This window comes from Geotrypetes seraphini, chromosome 5 (assembly GCF_902459505.1).
Source record: "Geotrypetes seraphini chromosome 5, aGeoSer1.1, whole genome shotgun sequence".
NCBI classification, from domain to species: Eukaryota; Metazoa; Chordata; class Amphibia; order Gymnophiona; family Dermophiidae; genus Geotrypetes; species Geotrypetes seraphini.
In genome coordinates, this window is record NC_047088.1 from 213,822,818 (window position 1) to 213,841,784 (window position 18,967).

Below are 18,967 nucleotides of genomic sequence, written 5' to 3' on the forward strand. Positions count from 1 at the left end.
AAAGATACCAAAAGCGGTGTTCCAAAAAAACAGAGATAAAGGCTATAAAAGTTTGAGGAGGCGACTTTCATTTTTGAAAGTTGTGTGTGTTCTAGGGTCAGTAGAATGTGACTGTGTAATTTTTTCACAACTATGATGTTTTTCCTGTTCTACAGCCTAAAGTGGGATATGTTATTTTGGGGTTAATTACTTTTTTATTGCTAAAAGTTTCTCGGTTTTTAAAGACATTATTAGTTCATACTTGAGGCTGAGAGTTGTGATGATATTGCGTTCTGTCTGTCCATTGCAATTTGAAAGCTATTATTACTGAACTGGGAATGTGTAATAGCGATTTTTGCAATAAAATATACAATTTTGTGTAGACTTTACCACAAAAAAGTGCTATGAATTCAATTTAAATACTAATTAAATGAGCTAATATTGTGGAAAAAATCCCATTTGTTAGTAGTGTACTGATATTTTTAATTTTAAAGAGTTGAGGTGCCATTTCTTTGTGTTTGAAACCATATCTAAATTGATGTGGTGCTTATTTTAGAAGCACTATTTAGCTTTCAGATGTGGAAAACCCAGTATTTAGATATTTATATTGCATAAGTATCTAAATCCCAATTTTAGAAAGTCAGACTATTCACATCTAACATTGAAAAATGTGCATTTGGCAAGAAGGCCCAAAAGTAAACATGTGTTCCCTATTTCAACAGAGAAATGCACGTGTTTGTCCAAAAAGACTGATGATTTATTTAATAATAATAATAATAATAACAACAGTTTATTTATATACCGCAAAATCGTGAAGTTCTATGCGGTTTTCACAATTTAAAATACATTTGAAATACAATAAAAGCAGAAGGAAATTAAAAAGTAAGAACCAATAGCTAAAAACCCTAAAATCTGATAATTACATAATCTAAAATTTTACAAATTAACTACTAAATAAATGTGTTTTTAGATGTTTTCTAAATTCCCCATAAATTTCAGTAGAAATAAGCAATTGATCTAGATCTTTGCCCCATGCTGCTGCTTGATATGAAAGAAGATGCTGATGATATTTTTTAAGTTTGCATCCTTTAACACTTGCTACTTGGGACTTCTAGGTTTAAGAAAAATGCTTGTAGTGAGCAGCATTGTTCCCTCCAAGACAAGCGGGTGTCCTCCAACTACTTTGCTACCTATAGGGGGGTAGTATGATTTCAATCACTATGGACATCCTGGAGTCCTTCAGAACTTGCCTATCCTTCTTTATTGAAAATGTGGTAGTGAAATAGCACCCCCTACTGGCAGGACAATAACAACATAACATAACATAACATAAAAGTTTATTTATATAACACAAGATCTTGCATTTCGATGCAGTTAACAATAGAAAAAAAAGACTGTACAAACAGTGATATACAAACTTAGCTGTCAAAAATGTTTTAAACAGAAAAGTCTTAAGCAATTTCCTAAAATGTTGGTATGAAATAGAGTTGGTTATCAACTGTAGGTGGAGGGCTCCCATTAGCTTAGAGGGAACAGTGGTGAACAGCGCTCCACTGGATGGATTAGGGACAGTCGCTTCTCTTATGAGGAATTCAGGAAACGCCTAAAAACACATCTGTTCCTGAAGTATCTAGACAGCTGACCAGTACAACTCTTTCTCTTCAATAACTGTTCCCTTGAGCTGTTAACCACTATCTTTCACCTCTGTTAAGTTTAATCAATTTGTACCATCTTTTAATCTTTGTAAACCGCATAGAACTTCACGGTCCTGTGGTATATAAACTATTATTATTATTATTATTATTAATCCCTCTCCCCAAAGCAAAATCAGAAAGGAATATTGGACTCTGTGATAGTTTCATGAAAAATAAACTTTTATATTTCAAAAATAGCTAATGTAAACATTTATGTTCTGGCACATAAGCATTTATGTTGCGCTGGCCCGTTTTCGACTTACTGATATTTTGGACATTTAAGATTCTAAAATGGATCCTTCTGCCACAGCCATAAACATCCTTCTCTTCGTGTATTTTAGAACAGTCTCTAAGTCAGCAGCCCCTGTTCTAAAATACTAGTGGAACTTGAGAATACTTGACCTAAGGGCGACTGCTGGGCACGATGGACCACTGGTCTGATCCAGAAGTGGCAATTCTTATGGACATCTCAAGTCCTATTTATAGTTCTTTCTAAAATTACTGCTTCGCATGTCTCAAAGTATCAGTCGATCCTTTTAGGACTTTCCACGGTGAACATGAAAAGCTACATCATAGAGGAGAGCATGAAAACTTTTATTTTTAACAGAGCAATCCAGCCACACTATCAGTACAACTGACATGTACCCAGTGCCAGACGTCTTAGAGTATGGAAACAGAACTTACAGAATAATCAATGGAAATATGACATGGTATGATGCACTGAAAACATGCAAAGAGATTGGAACAGATTTGGTCAGCATTGCAGATCAGTATCATCAATCTTTTCTCACAGTCATCGTAGACCGACTAGGATATTCTCATTGGATTGGGCTTTTCAGCTTGAATGTATGTATGTTTAATTTATATATTTATTTTAACGTGGTTTATATTGCATAATTCACAAAGTTCCCAAATGGGTCATTAAGCAACATAAGAAATAATTGATAATAGAAATACTGTACAAGAGTATGATTTATAAATAGTAAATTTGTGACATACTTACACATGAAGATTATTTTTTTAAAGATAGCAATAATGCCATTTATTTGGCAAGACTAAAAACATTTAGTAAAGTAGAGGTCACTTAGAGGTCAACAAAAAGGTCTCATGCAGAACCTAATGACTACACTTAGGGCCGCGTCAGCAAGTGGACAAACCAGAGAAGATGGTGCCAAGATAGAGGAGCAGTGCCCCATCTTCTGCCATGGCCTTTCTGTCCAGTAAACTGCATGGTTCACTCATCAGCTATTTGAAGCACACAAGGCTTCAAAGGCGCAGAGGCGCTGTGCTTGACCTCTCAATACTCTGATTGATTGTAAGCCAGTTTAACTCTTTGAATTTGTAGCCCGAATATTACCAGGCTAGACTCTGATTCATGAACAGATTTCTTTAATATCAAATTTAAAACAAAGAATAAACACACTCACTATTCTGCAGATTTTGAAGCAGCTTCATCTTTCACAGATTCCACACTTCTAGTGACACATCCTAGATATAGGAAAAGCCAGGAATGTTTTAGCACAGACCCTATGCTAAAAGTAATACTTTAGCTTCTCTCACAAGCTAATTCTACTAACAGACTCAAATTAAGAGAATAACAAAACCAAAGTGTGAAAACAGATTGGGGAAACATTGTCCTATCTATGCTTTCTCTACAGCATGTGGTAGCTAAAGATGGACCCTGTTTCTTCACAGAAGAGAGAGAGAGACTACAGTTGCATGCTTCCCCAATGTACTCTGGGTGTTTGGCTTAAAGTCACACACACTCACTGTTTACATTTCTAAAATAAGTCTGTGCAGCAGCCATGCACACTGAGAGCCAGAGGCTCCACTTGCTAAGCTTACAACAGTGTACATTATTTACATCTTAAATAGCACTCTGTTCACATGAATTTGGGGACAGAACAGACGCTCACAGTTGAAATAGCTGATTAGTGACCTGTATAGGCTTCAAGAGACGCTGGCACAGTTGCAAGAAAGAGAGTCAGATGGAAATGCCAGTCCTGGTCATCAGAGAGATGCATGAGGACTAAGAGTGATGAGGGAAGAGAGATCAAGCTCAGGTGTGAAGTGTTCTATTGCATGGAGGATACCCCTACAACCATCCAAGGTGACACTTAGCTTGGTGATGGTTTGGATTAGACTAATGAATCGGTGTTCAACCACTGTGATAGCAAGAGTTGGGAGATGTGAGACCAAAAAGTGCCATAGCAAGCCCATGTTTCCTTAACAAAAATGTGTGCTGGCAGACTGATGAGAGTGCAGATCTCTAGAACTAACCCCCCCTATTTCTACTTTCCCTTTCTCCCCCCACCCCACAAACACACAAATGATCACTGATGCTGCCAACCCAAGCAGGAAAAGTTGTAAGTCTGCTGCTCCCTTGTTTCCAGCATTATCTAATATAATAAAAAACTAGGCCGCGTGAGTCCATTTTCCGTGAGCTGTAGCGACCCATAGGAAGTGCGCATGCGCGGCTTATGGTTCTCTGAAAGACGCAGCGGTGGCTACTCTCACGATCCCCGCCTGCTTCGGACTTTCGATGCAGGTGGGGATCATGAGAGGAGCCACCGCCGCATCTTTCAACAAAAAAAAAATACGGCAAGGCGGATGTTGGCTGCGGCGGCTGTCGGCGGCTGCAGGCCGCGGCAGCTGTAGCCCACCGCGGCTGAGCACGGAGACGGGCCAAAGTTTTTTTCAACTTCTCAAAGACGCTGCAGCGGCTCCTCTCACGAGCCACTCCTGCGTCGGAGAAGGGGGCGATCGTGAGAGGAGCTGCCGGGAAGTTACACTGCTGGGGGCTCGGGCTGTTAGTTCCGTGCAGGCTACTCTCGCGGTAAATAGAGGGAGAGGGAATGCTGCAGCCGCTGGACAGGGAAGTAGGGAAGGAGATAGGAAGAAAGACACAGGGACAGGGGCAGGGAGAGAGACAGAAAGACAGACAGACAAAGGGGGCCAGGGAGGGAGAGAGACAGAAAGAAAGACAGCGGGAGGAAGAGAGACAGAAAGAAAAAGACAGGGGTATGGAGAGAAACAGAAAGAAAGACAGACATATATTCTACCACCAGGGGGAGGAAGGGAGACAGAAAGAAAAGAAGAAAGACACAGGGACAGGGAGAGACACAGACAGACAAAGGGGGCCAGGGACAGAGACAGACAGAAAGAAAGACAGCAGGACAGAAAGAGAGAGAGAGACGGAAATAAAGACAGACAGACAGACATATATTCTAGCACCTGTTAATGTAACGGGCTAAAATACTAGTATGCTATAAGTACTGTGCTGCCACTTCAATCACTGCTACTACAGCCCAGTGTGGAAATGTTGTATTTGGCTCTTTTGTGGCAATGGTGACCACTGTGTCAGAAATGTGGGCTTCTGCTCCCTCCTCCTCCTCTCTCTCTTTCCTGCCAGCTCTGATCATTGGTTGGAGAGGGTGAGTTTTAAAAGGGGCATTGGTGAAAAAAGAAATTGAAAGGGGCCAGAGGTAAAAAGCATTGGGAATGGGAAGTCTTGGGGGACATGAAGAAGAAGGGGGTGATCCTTGTGCAGTGGTTGTGTTAAATGACAGGAACTTGAGGAAGACTTTCAGGAATGAGATTTGCAGAAAAGAGAGAACAGGGACTGGATTGGAGTGTGGGAGGCTTGGTGATGGAATGAGGACTATGAGATTGGGTGGCAATGATATTTGTAGAAGTGTTTAGATGGCCTGGAATATTGAAAGGTGGAGTGGGGTATAGAGATGGTATGAAACTGTGAAGGATGTAGAGATGCTGGGGGAAGGGATGAGAGGGTAGAAGTGGATAAGTCTGTGGAAGAGTGACAGAAGGAGGACACGGAGGAGCCAGGGAAGAGATGAACTTAGGTATAGGAAGCTGAGTAGTGTGTAAGCAACAGAAAGAAAGGCTGGAGACTAAAGAGAGAATGAATTACAAGGAATGAACTGAGGCTAATGAGGTGAGAAACAGAGGAAGGTAGTTGAGGGCTGGAGAAGGTTATGGAAATAGGGTTTTATGATTGAATGACAGGCAGAGGAAAATAAGAAGGTTGGGGATGAGTGAGAGACAACAGAACTGGATTGACGGGAAGAGTGAGAGTGGAAGATGGAAAGCTAGTAGGTAGGATTAAGAGGTGAGTAGTGAGGGGGAAAACAGGACTGATGCAAGAGTACTCACTCGGTGAATCTTCTGTCACAGACTCTCCTCAGTTAATTTTTAGGGCACTAGTCAATTGGCTCCACCCCACCCCTCTCTAAAATTTTGATAATTAACATCTACAGTCGTAATCACCCTACAAAATTGTATAAGGAGATATAGTTGGACATTATGCTTTAAAATATTAAACCTTGTTTTAAATATAAAGGTAGATACTGATGGTTTTTTTAGATGGTGTGGCTATGATGGTTTAGCTGCTCTTAAAGGGCACCTTCTCTATATTGTCAGAATCAGTGTCTCTCTTCATGCCTAATGTTCAGGTCCCTCTGTCTTTCCCTTTCTGGCCCAGTCACAAGTAGCTCATTCTTGCTTCTTCTACAGATATTCATCTCAGATAGTACCTCCAGCAGTCAACAGTCGGCACTCCACCTGTTCCTGTTCCTCCCCATGATGTCAGTCATCTTCTTCCTCTGAGCCAGGTCCACCCACCCATGCCTGAACCTGAACCCTGGTCCCTACCACTATACACCTGTGCCTACTATGCATCTTTTATCCTGAGTGACTCCCCTGAGTGACTTCTAGGATGACATCAGCTCTCTGCAGTCTGCCAGCCCTACCTTACTATCTCCTGATATACCACAAGATCATAAATGGACAGAGGACTACTCTTACCCTCCATTTTCTCCAAAGAAAAAGAAAAATCTGTAAACTTCTAGAGTTGGGATCTACCCAATGCCAAGTAAAATTTTCAAGCAATCTTGCAGGCCTGCAGTACCCCTCAGAAGTTTATAGCCTTTTCGATGCATCATATCCCGCAGGATGTTCAGCTAGGAATTTGGCAAATGCCTCTGTTATCGCCTGCTGCATCCAGGGGTCTACACTTAAATATAAGGTCCACAAGACACCGGACCATGACCAAGTTCAGTTGCCTCATCATTTCCATAGTCTCAGAAACAGCACAAAAGAAATCCAAAAACCTACAGATCTCATCTTAATGTTCCTCTAGGAAAAGACCAGAAAATCCTGGGTTCAGTAGGAAGAAAGGTATACCAGAGCTTTTATGCTCTGGAAGGTTTGCTACATGGGTTATTTGCAGGGTTTTGTTACTTCACAAATATCTGGCAGTAAAGAGATTCAATGTAACCGTTACTAAGGTGATACTATAGGAATTTGAATATTTATTTTTTTATAGCTATGTTCTGTACAGATGCTAGAATAGGAAACAAATTTCTTAATGTTGATAGTTAGTATGATGTCTACCATTTATTCCCTATCAAAAAAGCTACATGTAGATTAAGGGGTCCTTTAATGCATGCTTACCACAGGTTAAAAAGGTGACATTCAGATGTCACATAGTAGTTTTGGAATCAGCTCATGCAACCCACATGCTAAAAAAAACCCCAGATTTTATTTTTTAGCGAGGGAGAGAGGGGCATGCCATATGTTAAATCAGCACAGCTGCATTGTAGGTTAGTGTGGTATTATATATTGTTCAGTATACAGCAGTTAGACTGATTTTTATTTTGAAGAAATTTGAACATGTATCCCCCATTTTATCAAAAATTGTATTGGCTTCCAATGGAGGGTAGAGTTATTTATGTTTAGGTATTTTTCTTTATAAAATGCTGCATGGTTTATTTCCAAAATATTTAATGAATAATTTTTTATTTGCTTTCCAAGGATTTTCCTTCCATAATTTATCCTTTTTTAGATTCCCAGCAGTCAAAGGTTATATTCAATCAAGATTTATAAATCAGCAATTATAAGAATATAAGAATAGCCCAGTATCCGGTCTTCACGGAGGCTAATCCAAGTCACAAGTGCCTGGCAAAACCCCAAATAGTAGCAGTATTCCATGCCACTGATCCAGGACAGTCAGTGACTTCTCCCATGCCTGTCTCAACAGCTGTATGTGGACTTTTCCTCCAGGAACTTGTCCAAATCTTATCATGTGGCACATTGGGCCATTGGTTAGAATGTCTATGACATATGCATTTTAGAAAACTTTTTAAAAAACTTATTTTCTAAATATTTGCAGATTATTGAATATTACTGAAATTGTTATTTAAATGTAATTCACTGATAATGTTCAGTTCTATTTTTGTTTAAACTGCATTGAACCGCAAGGTAATTGTGATTTAGAAATAAATTGTTATACAAGTTTATTAAAACATTTTATATACCACCTAATCAAGCTTCAAGTTGGTTTACATAGTTAAAACAAAGGGGAGAACATTTAAAAAAATATATATATATGTATATATATATATATATACATAATCAAAAGAAAGAACCACAGATAAATATGAACCACAAAATAAACCAGAAACTGAAACTGGGACAAAAGGAAAAATGGGGAAGAACTACATTATTCGGATAGAAAAGAACAAATAAGGGAAGACCATAAGACAGGGAAAACATAGAAACTGATGTTAATGCAGGTATAATATGCATGTAAAACATTCTTAAAAGGACGATCGTAGGTCAAAGGCATCTTTGAACAGGAATGTTTTTAAGTTAGATTTGAAGGCGTTTAGTGCTTAGGAGCTAAGTTCCACAGCATAGGGGCAGTTACAGAGAAAATATTGGTTTGCATGGTGTTGATATGTCTTAAGGATGGGATTGAAAGCAAGTTTTGATTGACTGATCGGAGGGAACGTTGTGAAGAATATGGATTCAAGAGTCTATTGTTATGTTATGTTGCCCTTACTGCCTACAAAATAGGTGACGGTAATAGCCACGCTCTTTGGGAAATTAGTGTGTGGTCATTAATAGGAAAAATAGGAAATGTGGCCATTTTACAGCCGGGCTAAAAGTGGACTCAGTGCACAGGAAATCCCTGTGCTAATAATAACATAGGCTGCTTTGGAACACTCTGCCTCAATATTTAAGAAAGGAAAATGTTCTTAGCCGTTTTAAAAATAATTTAAAAAGTTTTCTTTTTAAAGATGCTTTTAAACTTTAATTGTAAAATAGTTATCCTCCAGGCTTATACTATTCCCTTCCTAATGTTTTTCCCATATGTGGCTATTTCTATTTTAAAGCACTGATTTGTAACTTTATTCCTTCGGTCCTTGTGTATCAATTAGTCTGTAAGTTTGTCAGTCTAACCCACTATTTTGTTTTAAAATTTTAACTAACATGTTTAAATGTATTTTATTGTAACTCGCTTAGTAAAGTGGAATAAGCAATTTATCGAATCAAAATAAAACTTGAAACAGTGCAGCTTACTAAAAGGACCCCAAAATTTCTGTGTGAAAAAATAACATTTAGGGCTCCTTTTACTAAGCTGCGATAGCGTTTTTAGTGCGTAATAAACCCGGGCTAGGGGGCTAGAACTACGCCATCTCAATGCTGGCGTTAAGGTCTAGCGCGCGCTAAAACCATTATCGCAGCTTAGTAAAAGGAGCCCTTAATCATTTTGGACTCCTTTTACTAAACGATGTTAGAGGGATAGCTGAGACAAGCACAAGCAGCAGGTTAGAGATGCTTCTCGCTGACAGTGACCATTTAACGAGGTAGCTGGGTGGGCGGAGAAGTGCCGGTGCCCCGCCAAGATGGTACCCAGGGCAGTCCGCAGCCCCCACCCCCTTGCTACACCACTGGACTGACACAATATGGCTATTCTTGTGCTTTTAACATGATAGTAGTGATAAGTAGTGGTAGTACACCTTTTAAATATCCATTTTATTCTATTTTTACAGGAAGGACTTAAGTTTGAATGGGCAGATGGTACCACTTCTTTGTTCACTTTCTGGGCAGATGAGAATACACAGTCACTTGGAAACTGCGTCTACATAAATACAGATGGAGACTGGATTAGTGGAGACTGTGAAATGATTTTGCAAGGAGCTGTGTGCTATGAACACCCAAGTAAGTTGGTGGATGTTTTACATGTGAAATCTTCCGTTTGAAATCGTGCCCATCTACTTTGTAATTCCATAATGGATAAAGCTAGTTTGCCATCCTAGGATGAGTAGGATGTAGAGTCCTCACAGATGGGTGGATTCCCTCTCCCCATGTTCTCAATTGGGGTTTTTTTTACGTTTTGTTTTCTTTCTGTTCTTACACTATTTAATTTTTTGTTTGTTTGTTTGTTTTTATTTTTAATTTTTTTTTTTATTGTAAACCGCTTAGATTTGCCTTCTGGTTTTATATTTGGGGTATATTAAATAAATTGAACCTGAACATGAACATCCAAAAGAGCCCGATTTGGAAAAAAATTAATAAACAAATTCTCAAAACTCAAAGAGCTTTCTAAAACAGTGAAACACAGCTTGAGAGTCTTCCCTCACCTCTTATCATCATGTGGGGCTACATCAGTAGTTCTTTTTCTGTGTTGCCTAGAGAGGAAGCATTGATTCATTCTGTGAAGTGGTAAACTTTTGTAAAATAATTGTGAGGAAGTCATGGATAAGCCCCCTAGGAAATGGGGAACACACCTCTAGGGCTGAGCTTGAAAACATAGGCAGTTAGAGAGGAAGAAGAGGAAAAATCAGAGCTAGAGGAAGAGCGCTGGCCCATAGAGATAGAGACTTAAAAACGCAAATACTGAGGAAGGGCCTTAGAACCTGGACATGGACAAGGGCAGTGAGACAGGTAAGGAAGAGAACGGCCTCAAAGAAGCAGATGAAGACTTAGACAAAAAAATATGTTTTTTATTTATTTTCTTTTGATTACATTTCTATCCAGGATCTGGGGACATTGAGTTCATTTGTTGTTCTCCTTATGGGGAATATGGACATGATGAAATAAAAATTGGAGGACTGTATGCAAACCATCTGTTCATGGATGGTAAATAATTTTTTGAAGTTGAATGTGGCTAAAACTGAGATCCTGGAGAAGTAAGGCAAGCAACACTGCCTGAACCAGAAGTTGATGGTTAATCAGGAAGTGAAAAGTTGGGGGTTAGAAACATAGAAACTTGACGGCAGATAAAGGCCAAATGGCCCATCTAGTCTGCCCATCCACAGTAAGCTCTATCTCTTTCTCTCTCTGAGAGATCCCAAGTGCCTATCCCAGGCCCTCTTGAATTCAGACATAGTTTCTATCTCTACCACCTTTTCCGGGAGACTGTTCCATTCATCTACCACCCTTTCCATAAAAAAGTATTTCCTCAGATTACTCCGGAGCCTATCACCTCATAACTTCATCCTAAGCCCTCTCATTGAAGTTAGCATCTCCTCTAACATCGGCTATGCAAGTTAATCAAGTACTGAGGAAAGCATGGCAGAAATTGAGGATGGTGTGCCAGTTCATGGCCTACCTCCAACCTACTGTAAAAGTGTCCAAATAGTAGTTCAGGCAACTGTACTGAGTCACCTGGCCGTTGCAATTCATTTTATTTGGGCTTACCAAAGAGTAGTGTGAGAAATTTTTAAAGAATTCAAACACTGCTAAATGATTGATTACTTTTAAGAAAAGATGAGGTAATGCAACACACGTTGTAGCTTAGATTGCTATGTTGCCTTTGGAATTTGAAATATGTTTTAAAGTTTTGTTTGTGGTGTTTAAAGCTTTTCATGACATAGGAATGATATATTTGAAATAAATTTGAGCATTTATGCATGCATATCTCTGTCATGGATATTCATTGAATATCCTGAAAATCTGACTCTGGGATGCCTCCAGGATCAGGTTTGGGAATCACTGAACTATTCCTTTAAGTAGCTAAGTGATCAGAGCAATAGGCTGAGACTTAGAGAACCCAGACCCAGAGTTCAAATCCTTCTGACATCCTTCTGGCAAGGCACTTCTCCCTCCATTGCCTTGGGTACAAACTTGGGGCCTGTTTATTGACCCATAGTAAGAGTATATTTGCAGTGTTCTCCCTAGGGCCTTTTAGCCGGGCGGTCCGCACGGGTAATTTAGATGACCGCCCGGCTATCATCTGCTGTGAATTCTGCTGCTGCCGCCAGTGCTGCTCAACACAAAAAAAAAAAACCGGCTTGGAGATTACACGCCTTAGCCCATAATGAACTTATGCTCCGGGGCTCTAACGTGTGCGTGCCGACTTCCCTTCTCTTCCCTCCGAAACCGGAAGTTATGTCCGGGGGGGGGGAGGAAGAGAAGGGAAGCCAGCACGCACATGTTAGAGCCCCGGAGCATGCGTTTACTATGGGCTAAGGCAGGAGACAGGTCAGAGAAGCTTAAAATTTGCCGGGTCAGCCTACTTTCTGTTTCCGTGAAGGCAGGACCCGGCAGTATTTCTCCAATAGGTCGATTGCGATCTTGGGCCAATCAGCCTTCCTCTCCCCAACGGCAGAATTGACGTCAGGGAGAGAAATGCTGGTCGGCCCGAAGCAGGGAGAGCTTGGGGCGGTGGGGGTGGCGGCTTTGGGGAGAGAGGAAGAAAAATTTGGGGGAAGGAATGAGGTCTGGAGGAGAGGAAGCATACAGACTGAAAGAAGGGAAGAAAGATTGGATGCAAAGTCAGAAGAAAGTGCAACCAGAGACTCATGAAATCACCAGACAACAAGGTAAGAAAAATGATTTTATTTTAAATTTAGTGATCAAAATGTGTCTGAATTTATATCTGCAGTCTATATTTTACACTATGGTCCCCTTTTACTAAACCGCAATAGAGGTTTTTAGCGCAGGGAGCCTATGAGCGTCGAGAGCAGTGCTGGGCATTCAGCGAAGCTCCCTGTGCTAAAAACTGCTATCGTGGTTTAGTAAAAAGGGAGGAGGGGGTATATTTGTCTATTTTTGTATGGTTGTTACTGAGGTGACAATGCATAGAGTCATCTGCTTTGACCTCTTTGAAAAAACCCCGGAATAGGAATGATAATTAACATTTTCTATGCGTACAGTGTGCTTTGTGGGGTTTTTTTTTTAATTTTATTTTAATGTTGGTAGATCATTTTGACTTGGTCATTTTAAAAGTAGCTCGCAAGCCCAAAAAGTGTGGGCACCCCTGCTCTAGAATATCGCTCCTTAGTTTTATCAAGTGGTGCAGTGAGGGGCCAGCACTTTACATCTTATCACCTCATTCTTTATTTTTTCTTCTCATGTACAGCACGGTTCTTTATTCTAAGCAGCTCTGGCACTAACAGTACTACGGGTATGCTACTTTCACTACCACTTGCAGTTAGGTTTGGCATTTTATCATGGTTTTGGTTTTTTATTTAGTTTTTCACCAGTATTTTCATTTATTTATTAAAGCAGCCTTTTTTAACCGCCCGATGCCCCTCCCCTATCAGTGTGCATCCAATCCACTGCCGACACTTTTTTGACGCCTCTTTCAATGGATCAAATATCATAGCCCCACTGTTGTGTGTTCACATTTATTCTGCATACAAGTTTATCTCATCAGTGCAGAGACTTTTTCGGTAAGTCCATTTTACTCTCCCTTTTTTACTTTCCCGAGTGCTATGGTTTTATTCTTTGGTTTTAATAGAAGCTCATTTGAACAATAATTTAGATCTTTCCCAAGATTCACTTTTCATCTACCCGGTCGGCTTCTCTTTGAGCTACTATCGGCTTATGTTTTCAAGATACACTCTGTATTATCAGCTGTTCATTTCCCATACGTTTACTTTTACCCTGTTTAGGTCTATATAGTCTAGGCATACTGTTTGTAACCAGCCATCATTTTAAGTATGTATATGCCCTATTTTAGGGGGGGGGTTAAGTTCTTTTAGCATGTTATTTCATTAATTCTGAGTTCAGTGTTACAATATATTGTTCTTGGTTTTTAGTTTACACCTTATTTATTCTTTTCTATGACATGTTCGCATCGCAATTTTACTCAAAAGTATAAATAGGTATCCATATTTCCATTCAAGTTTCATCACGGTGCTCTGGTTTTGGCTCCTGTATTTGTCACTTCCGTCCACAAGGTCTGGCTATCCATTACCGTCTCATATTTTAAAGACTCACTCATTATAATTAGCGGTGATCCACACGTCTCTTCATAATGGACATGTCCGATTTTAGCATTTGGATCTTAGTACTATGGGTTTAGTCTTTTCTGGTTTCCTTTCTATAGTCTGCTTTTCGTCTGGAGTCTTTTGAGTTTAGAATGACATTTTATGACATATTTTTGTGGTTATAATTGTATGACATGTCTAAATCGGTCAATTATCCATTCTTTTTATTATTTTTTGTCCCCTCATACAGTGGCAGACCACCCCGGGTGCCAGCCCTAGGGAGGTACACAGCCGGCTGGATCCAGAACCTTCTGAGCTGCTTTAAATGGCACCTGCACCTCAGCGCAGCTGCCATACTTATTCCGAAGCAGAGTCGGCAGCCGCACTGAAGTGCAGGAAGGTCCCGCGATGACTGCATTTGCCGCCTCTGCCTCCGGAAGACGTAAGTGATGTCGGAAGGGGTGGACCGGCAGCTGCAATCATTGCGGAACCTTGCCGCAACTCCCTGTGTCTGCTGGCTCACCCCCTCCAACGTCACTTACATCTTCCAGAGGCAGAGGCAACAGAAGCAGTCATCATGGGACCTTGCTGGTTTGGAGGGAGAGAGGAGCATAGAAGGGTGGTGGAGGGAGAAGAAGGGGGTCAGGGTGGTATGGAAGGGTGGTGGAGGGAGAGAAAGGGGGCAGATGCTGATGGAATTGGTGTACAGGGAAAGGAGAGAGAGACATAAGGGGGAAGGATACTGGATGGAATTGGGTTGGAGGGAAAGAAAGGGGGCAGATGCTGATGAAAGTGGGGGGAAGGGAAAGGAGAGAGTGAAATGCCAGACCATGAGGGTGTGGGAGAGGAAAGGGAAGAAAAGGAGAGAGATGCCAGACCATTGGAGGAGGGAAGGGAAGAAGATGGATACCAGAATAATAGGGGTGAAGGGAGAGATGGAAGGGGAATACAAGGAGAGAAGATGCCATATAGAAGGGGCAGAGAGAGGGTAGACAGTGGATGAAAGGAAGAGAGTAACAAGACTATAAGGAAAGCAGAAACCAGAGAAGATAATGTAGAAAAAAATTCTATTTATTTATTTTTTTGCTTTAGGGGAGATGCATCGCTGTTTCTGTGGTGTTGCATTGTATGCAGAGTCCAGCTTCTTAGTGGTTCAATTTAACCTTTGTCTACATTTTTCTATTTTATTCCCCCCTTTTACAAAACTGTAGAGCGTTTTTTAGCACCAGCCATGGTAGTAATTGCTCAGAATTCTATGAGAGTCTGAGCTGTTACCACCATGGCTAAAAACCACATTACAGTTTTGTAAAAGGGAGAGGGGTTAGTTTGTGATTACATATTCCATACTAGGCGAAGGTGTTTTCTGTGTTCTGTGTGTTTGAAAGACATGGTTTTCAGTTAGGATTGACTGTGTAGGATTGATCTGTACTAGTCTGGCTTGTTTAGTTTTACTGCTCACTGCAGTATGTAAGATGCTGCCTTTTCCTAGGTACACTCTTGAGTGATGTGTGGATTGTTACTAAAAATCATGTTTTTCATACAGATGGGGGGGGGGGTCAAAAAATGATGGGCCTCGGGTGTCACATATGCTAGGTACACCACTGCCTTCATAGTTTATATCTAATCCACAAGCTTGCTTTTAGGACCTACAGGGTATGTATCCCTCTGGTTCATGACAATATCACTTCTCATGTTATCTTATCCATTCTTTTTATTATACAACTGCCCAGATAAGCATCATTCTTTGACGTGATTGGACCTTGAAAACTAACGGCAACAGTGTTCTCCCCAGAAATTTTTTCCAGCCATGAAAAACATTTGCTCCGTTTAGTGTGCTGGAGTTTAAAAAGTTTGAGAGACGCTGCTCTATACCATTTGAAAGAGGGCAAATATCTAATTATTCACTTCTAGAATTGGATACTTCTTAAATTTAATAAAAAATTATGGAACAAGTGTCAAGGCTGCCATATTGAGCATTGGAAAATAACTAATAATAATTAACTAATACAAATAGTACACATTTAGGGCTCCTTTTACTAAGTTGCGATAGCAGTTTTACCGTGCGCTTAGCTCACGCAGAATTGCCGCACGTGCTAGACGCTAATGCCAGCATTGAACTGGCGTTAGTTCTAGCCGTGTAGCGCGGCAATTCTGCACACACTAAAAACGCTATTGCAGCTTAGTAAAATGAGCCCTTAATTTTCCCCACCACCAAATTTCCCCACCCCGCCCCACCTGGCTACTTTTTCATGCCACCCGGCTGGAAAAGATTTCTGGGGAGAACACTGTATTTATATGCTATTTTACCGTAGGAAAATTTACTGGGATATCACAGGTTAGTCCAGAGCTCTCCATACTGTGGGTCGGGACCACTAATGGAGTTATAAAACTCGTTGTTTGGGATTTTGAGGTGGTTAGGCTTTCCATAGGTACATCATCATTCTGTATCTCAGTGGGGGGGGGGGTCACACAACTTTATTTTGCCATGATCATGGATTCACAGCTACAAAAGTATAGATAAGCACTAGGTTAGTGTATCCTACAGTAAATTTTATTTTTGCATTGCGGCATTCAGAGCATTCTGTGTTCCTGACTGCAGCAAGGCAAATGTAATAGGTGCTAACTCAGGCTTGCCATCGTGTAAATTCTGTGTGGTTGCAAAAATTGCCCCCTCCCTCCTCCTCTGCTAAGGTTGGGGCTGCCAAATAAACTCCCTTTGATAAGTGGATCAAAGAAGAGGGTGAGTTGGAGGACTGATCTTCAGCTTTGAAAAAAGATAAGGGGGCCTACACATCTTTTTATTAACAGGAATCAGGAGTTGGGGGAGGGGGCACAGGTTTTTTTCTAACCTCACCAGTTCCTTTAACTTGCCACCCAGGAGCATGGGCACACACAATAGCGGGCTGATGATCCTAGGAAAAAGAAACCTCTTGAGGTGGCGGTAACTTTAATTGTAAACATTTTTTATTGAATATCATAAGCAATAAATTGTACAAATACCAAAAACATCATGGTTCAACTTTTTGTTTCCTCTATTATACAGTCCCTTTCCCTTTCTCTCTTCTCAAGCGCACCCTTCCCAAATAAATAAATACTACTGAACTATAAATGCCACCTTATAGCCCAAAAAAAACCCTAGAATTAACTTCTCTTCCCCTCTCCAACTACTGACCCTTCCCTGCCCCAACCTACCAGCTAGCTGAAAAGCCTCCCTAGTGGCAATCGAAGGGAGCTTGTGTTTCGAAGTGGTGGTAACTTTAACTGAATAGCATAGTTTGTGAAGTTTGCTGCAAGCTGTGATATTCATATGAATAGCAATGAGCTGCTTTGCATATATTTGTATGCTTTGCAGCTCATTATTTTTTTAATGTGTATTAGAGTAAAACAACCATATTAAGCTGCATTATTGGTAAATAATGGTCTACGTTGCCCGTAAACCTGCAGTTTGTCATAACACAGATTAGAGACACATGTTACAAAGTTCCAGGCTGGAGATTTTAGGACACTCCTGGATTTCTGACCACCCTATCCTGTTGCATCAGGGGACTTGTAGTACTAATTTCAATGGGCAGGATCAGGCACTACAAATACCACACTGTTATGGGATGCAAGTTCAAAACCAGGGCTATCTGAAAACCTCCAACTTGGAACTGGGTAACTTGAAATCTCTGAGATTAATAAATAGGAGCCTAAAATTGCAACCCTTTGGAGACAGAGAATTACCCATTGTGCCTCTATGTAACGTGTCTGAAGCTACACACAGCAAAGAGGAAACATTTCCGCAGATAGCAGAATAGATTTTTTTAAGTGCTTTATTGGGATATGGCTAGATTGTTACATGTAAAGGCTTGGATGTGAAGCACTGTTTTATTATTATTTGTATGAACCACATTGTACCTGATGATTTGTTAAAATGCTGGTTTACTGCTCATAAAAAAAGTGGTGATAATCCAGAGAAGGACCTCAAAGCTAAAACTGAAAAGACAACATTTAAAGCCTAATTTTAAAAAATAAGCAAATAAGCTAACAGACAGATAGAAACATGGACAGGCTTTCTGCCAACTTGCCTTTAATTTTTGCTCACACCATGGCCTGAGTATGTACAGTATAGTCTTCTTGCCATTCTCATTGGAAATCAATACAATGCAATACAATACAGTATCTTATATACCACAATTTTCTGCAAAGAATCTATGCGGTTTACAATAAGATTCAGAACAAGTTCTTAAGTTACACTGCTTACAGTAGAAATAAGTGTCACATGAGGAGCTTTGTACATCTGAAAGAATGAGTCGCATGCATAGAGGCATTGAAGCAATTAATACATTTTATGGCCTAGAACAGGGCAGTTCAACTCTGTGGGAATCAGCGATAAAACTACTGTGATAATGCTGACAATACTCCTCAGATCACAGTTTTTATTTCTTTAACTTCATATATTGTATTACCAAAATATGATGGCTACATATTATGAATATAAAGTGAAGTGCTCAGACCCACAACCACAAGTGCTAAACGTGATATACACCAGCACTGGTTGCCGACGGGACCGTCATAACACTGTCAAGTCCCTCCGCCATTACACAGTGACTAACAATCATTATACATATTGAACATCAAACATCTACTCTATGTCAAATGAGCTGGATGGTGGTACTTCAAAGGCAATCCTGTGCAGTCAAACAACCAAATAGCTCCCGAAGCTGCTAACACCAAGCCGGCTCCCCGACTTGAGTTTTGCATTCCATGTGCTTCTTCAGGAGGGGACGCTAAAAAAATAAAAGAATACCAATCACACTTCAACAAGCACACACGTATTCAATATTACAAACTCTATATATTATTTTTCTTTCTCAATCTAATACTAACAAATACTTCATCTGGAGTATTGCGTTCAATTCTGGTCTCCTTATCTCAAGAAAGATATAGTGGCGCTAGAAAAGGTTCAAAGAAGAGCGACCAAGATGGTAAAGGGGATGGAACTCCTCTTGTATGAGGAAAGGCTAAAACGATTAGGGCTCTTCAGTTTGGAAAAGAGACAGCTGAGAGGAGATATGATTGAAGTCTACAAAATCCTGAGCAGAGTAGAACGGGTACAAGTGGATTGATTTTTCACTCCGTCGAAAATTACAAAGACTAGGGGACACTCGATGAAGTTACAGGGAAAAACTCTTAAAACCAATAGGAGGAAATTTTTTTCACTCGGAGAATAGTTAAGCTCTGGAACACGTTGCTAGAGGATGTGGTAAGAGCGGATAACGTAGCTGGTTT

General features: G+C 40.4%; 1 protein-coding gene across 3 annotated transcripts in view; it reads left to right on the plus strand.

Moving 5' to 3' along the window:
* The window catches only part of PLA2R1 (phospholipase A2 receptor 1), a 206,411-nt gene that overhangs the window by 156,279 nt on the left and 31,165 nt on the right, over nucleotides 1-18,967 (plus strand). For 2 of the 3 annotated variants that reach the window (XM_033944552.1, XM_033944553.1), the window contains exons 24-25: nucleotides 2,281-2,519; nucleotides 9,530-9,698. In XM_033944552.1, the coding sequence (XP_033800443.1) occupies nucleotides 2,281-2,519; nucleotides 9,530-9,698 (408 nt within the window). Of the gene's footprint in view, nucleotides 1-2,280; nucleotides 2,520-7,536; nucleotides 9,090-9,529; nucleotides 9,699-18,967 lie in introns of those variants that run through there. The other variant, XM_033944554.1, reaches the window with a different exon arrangement.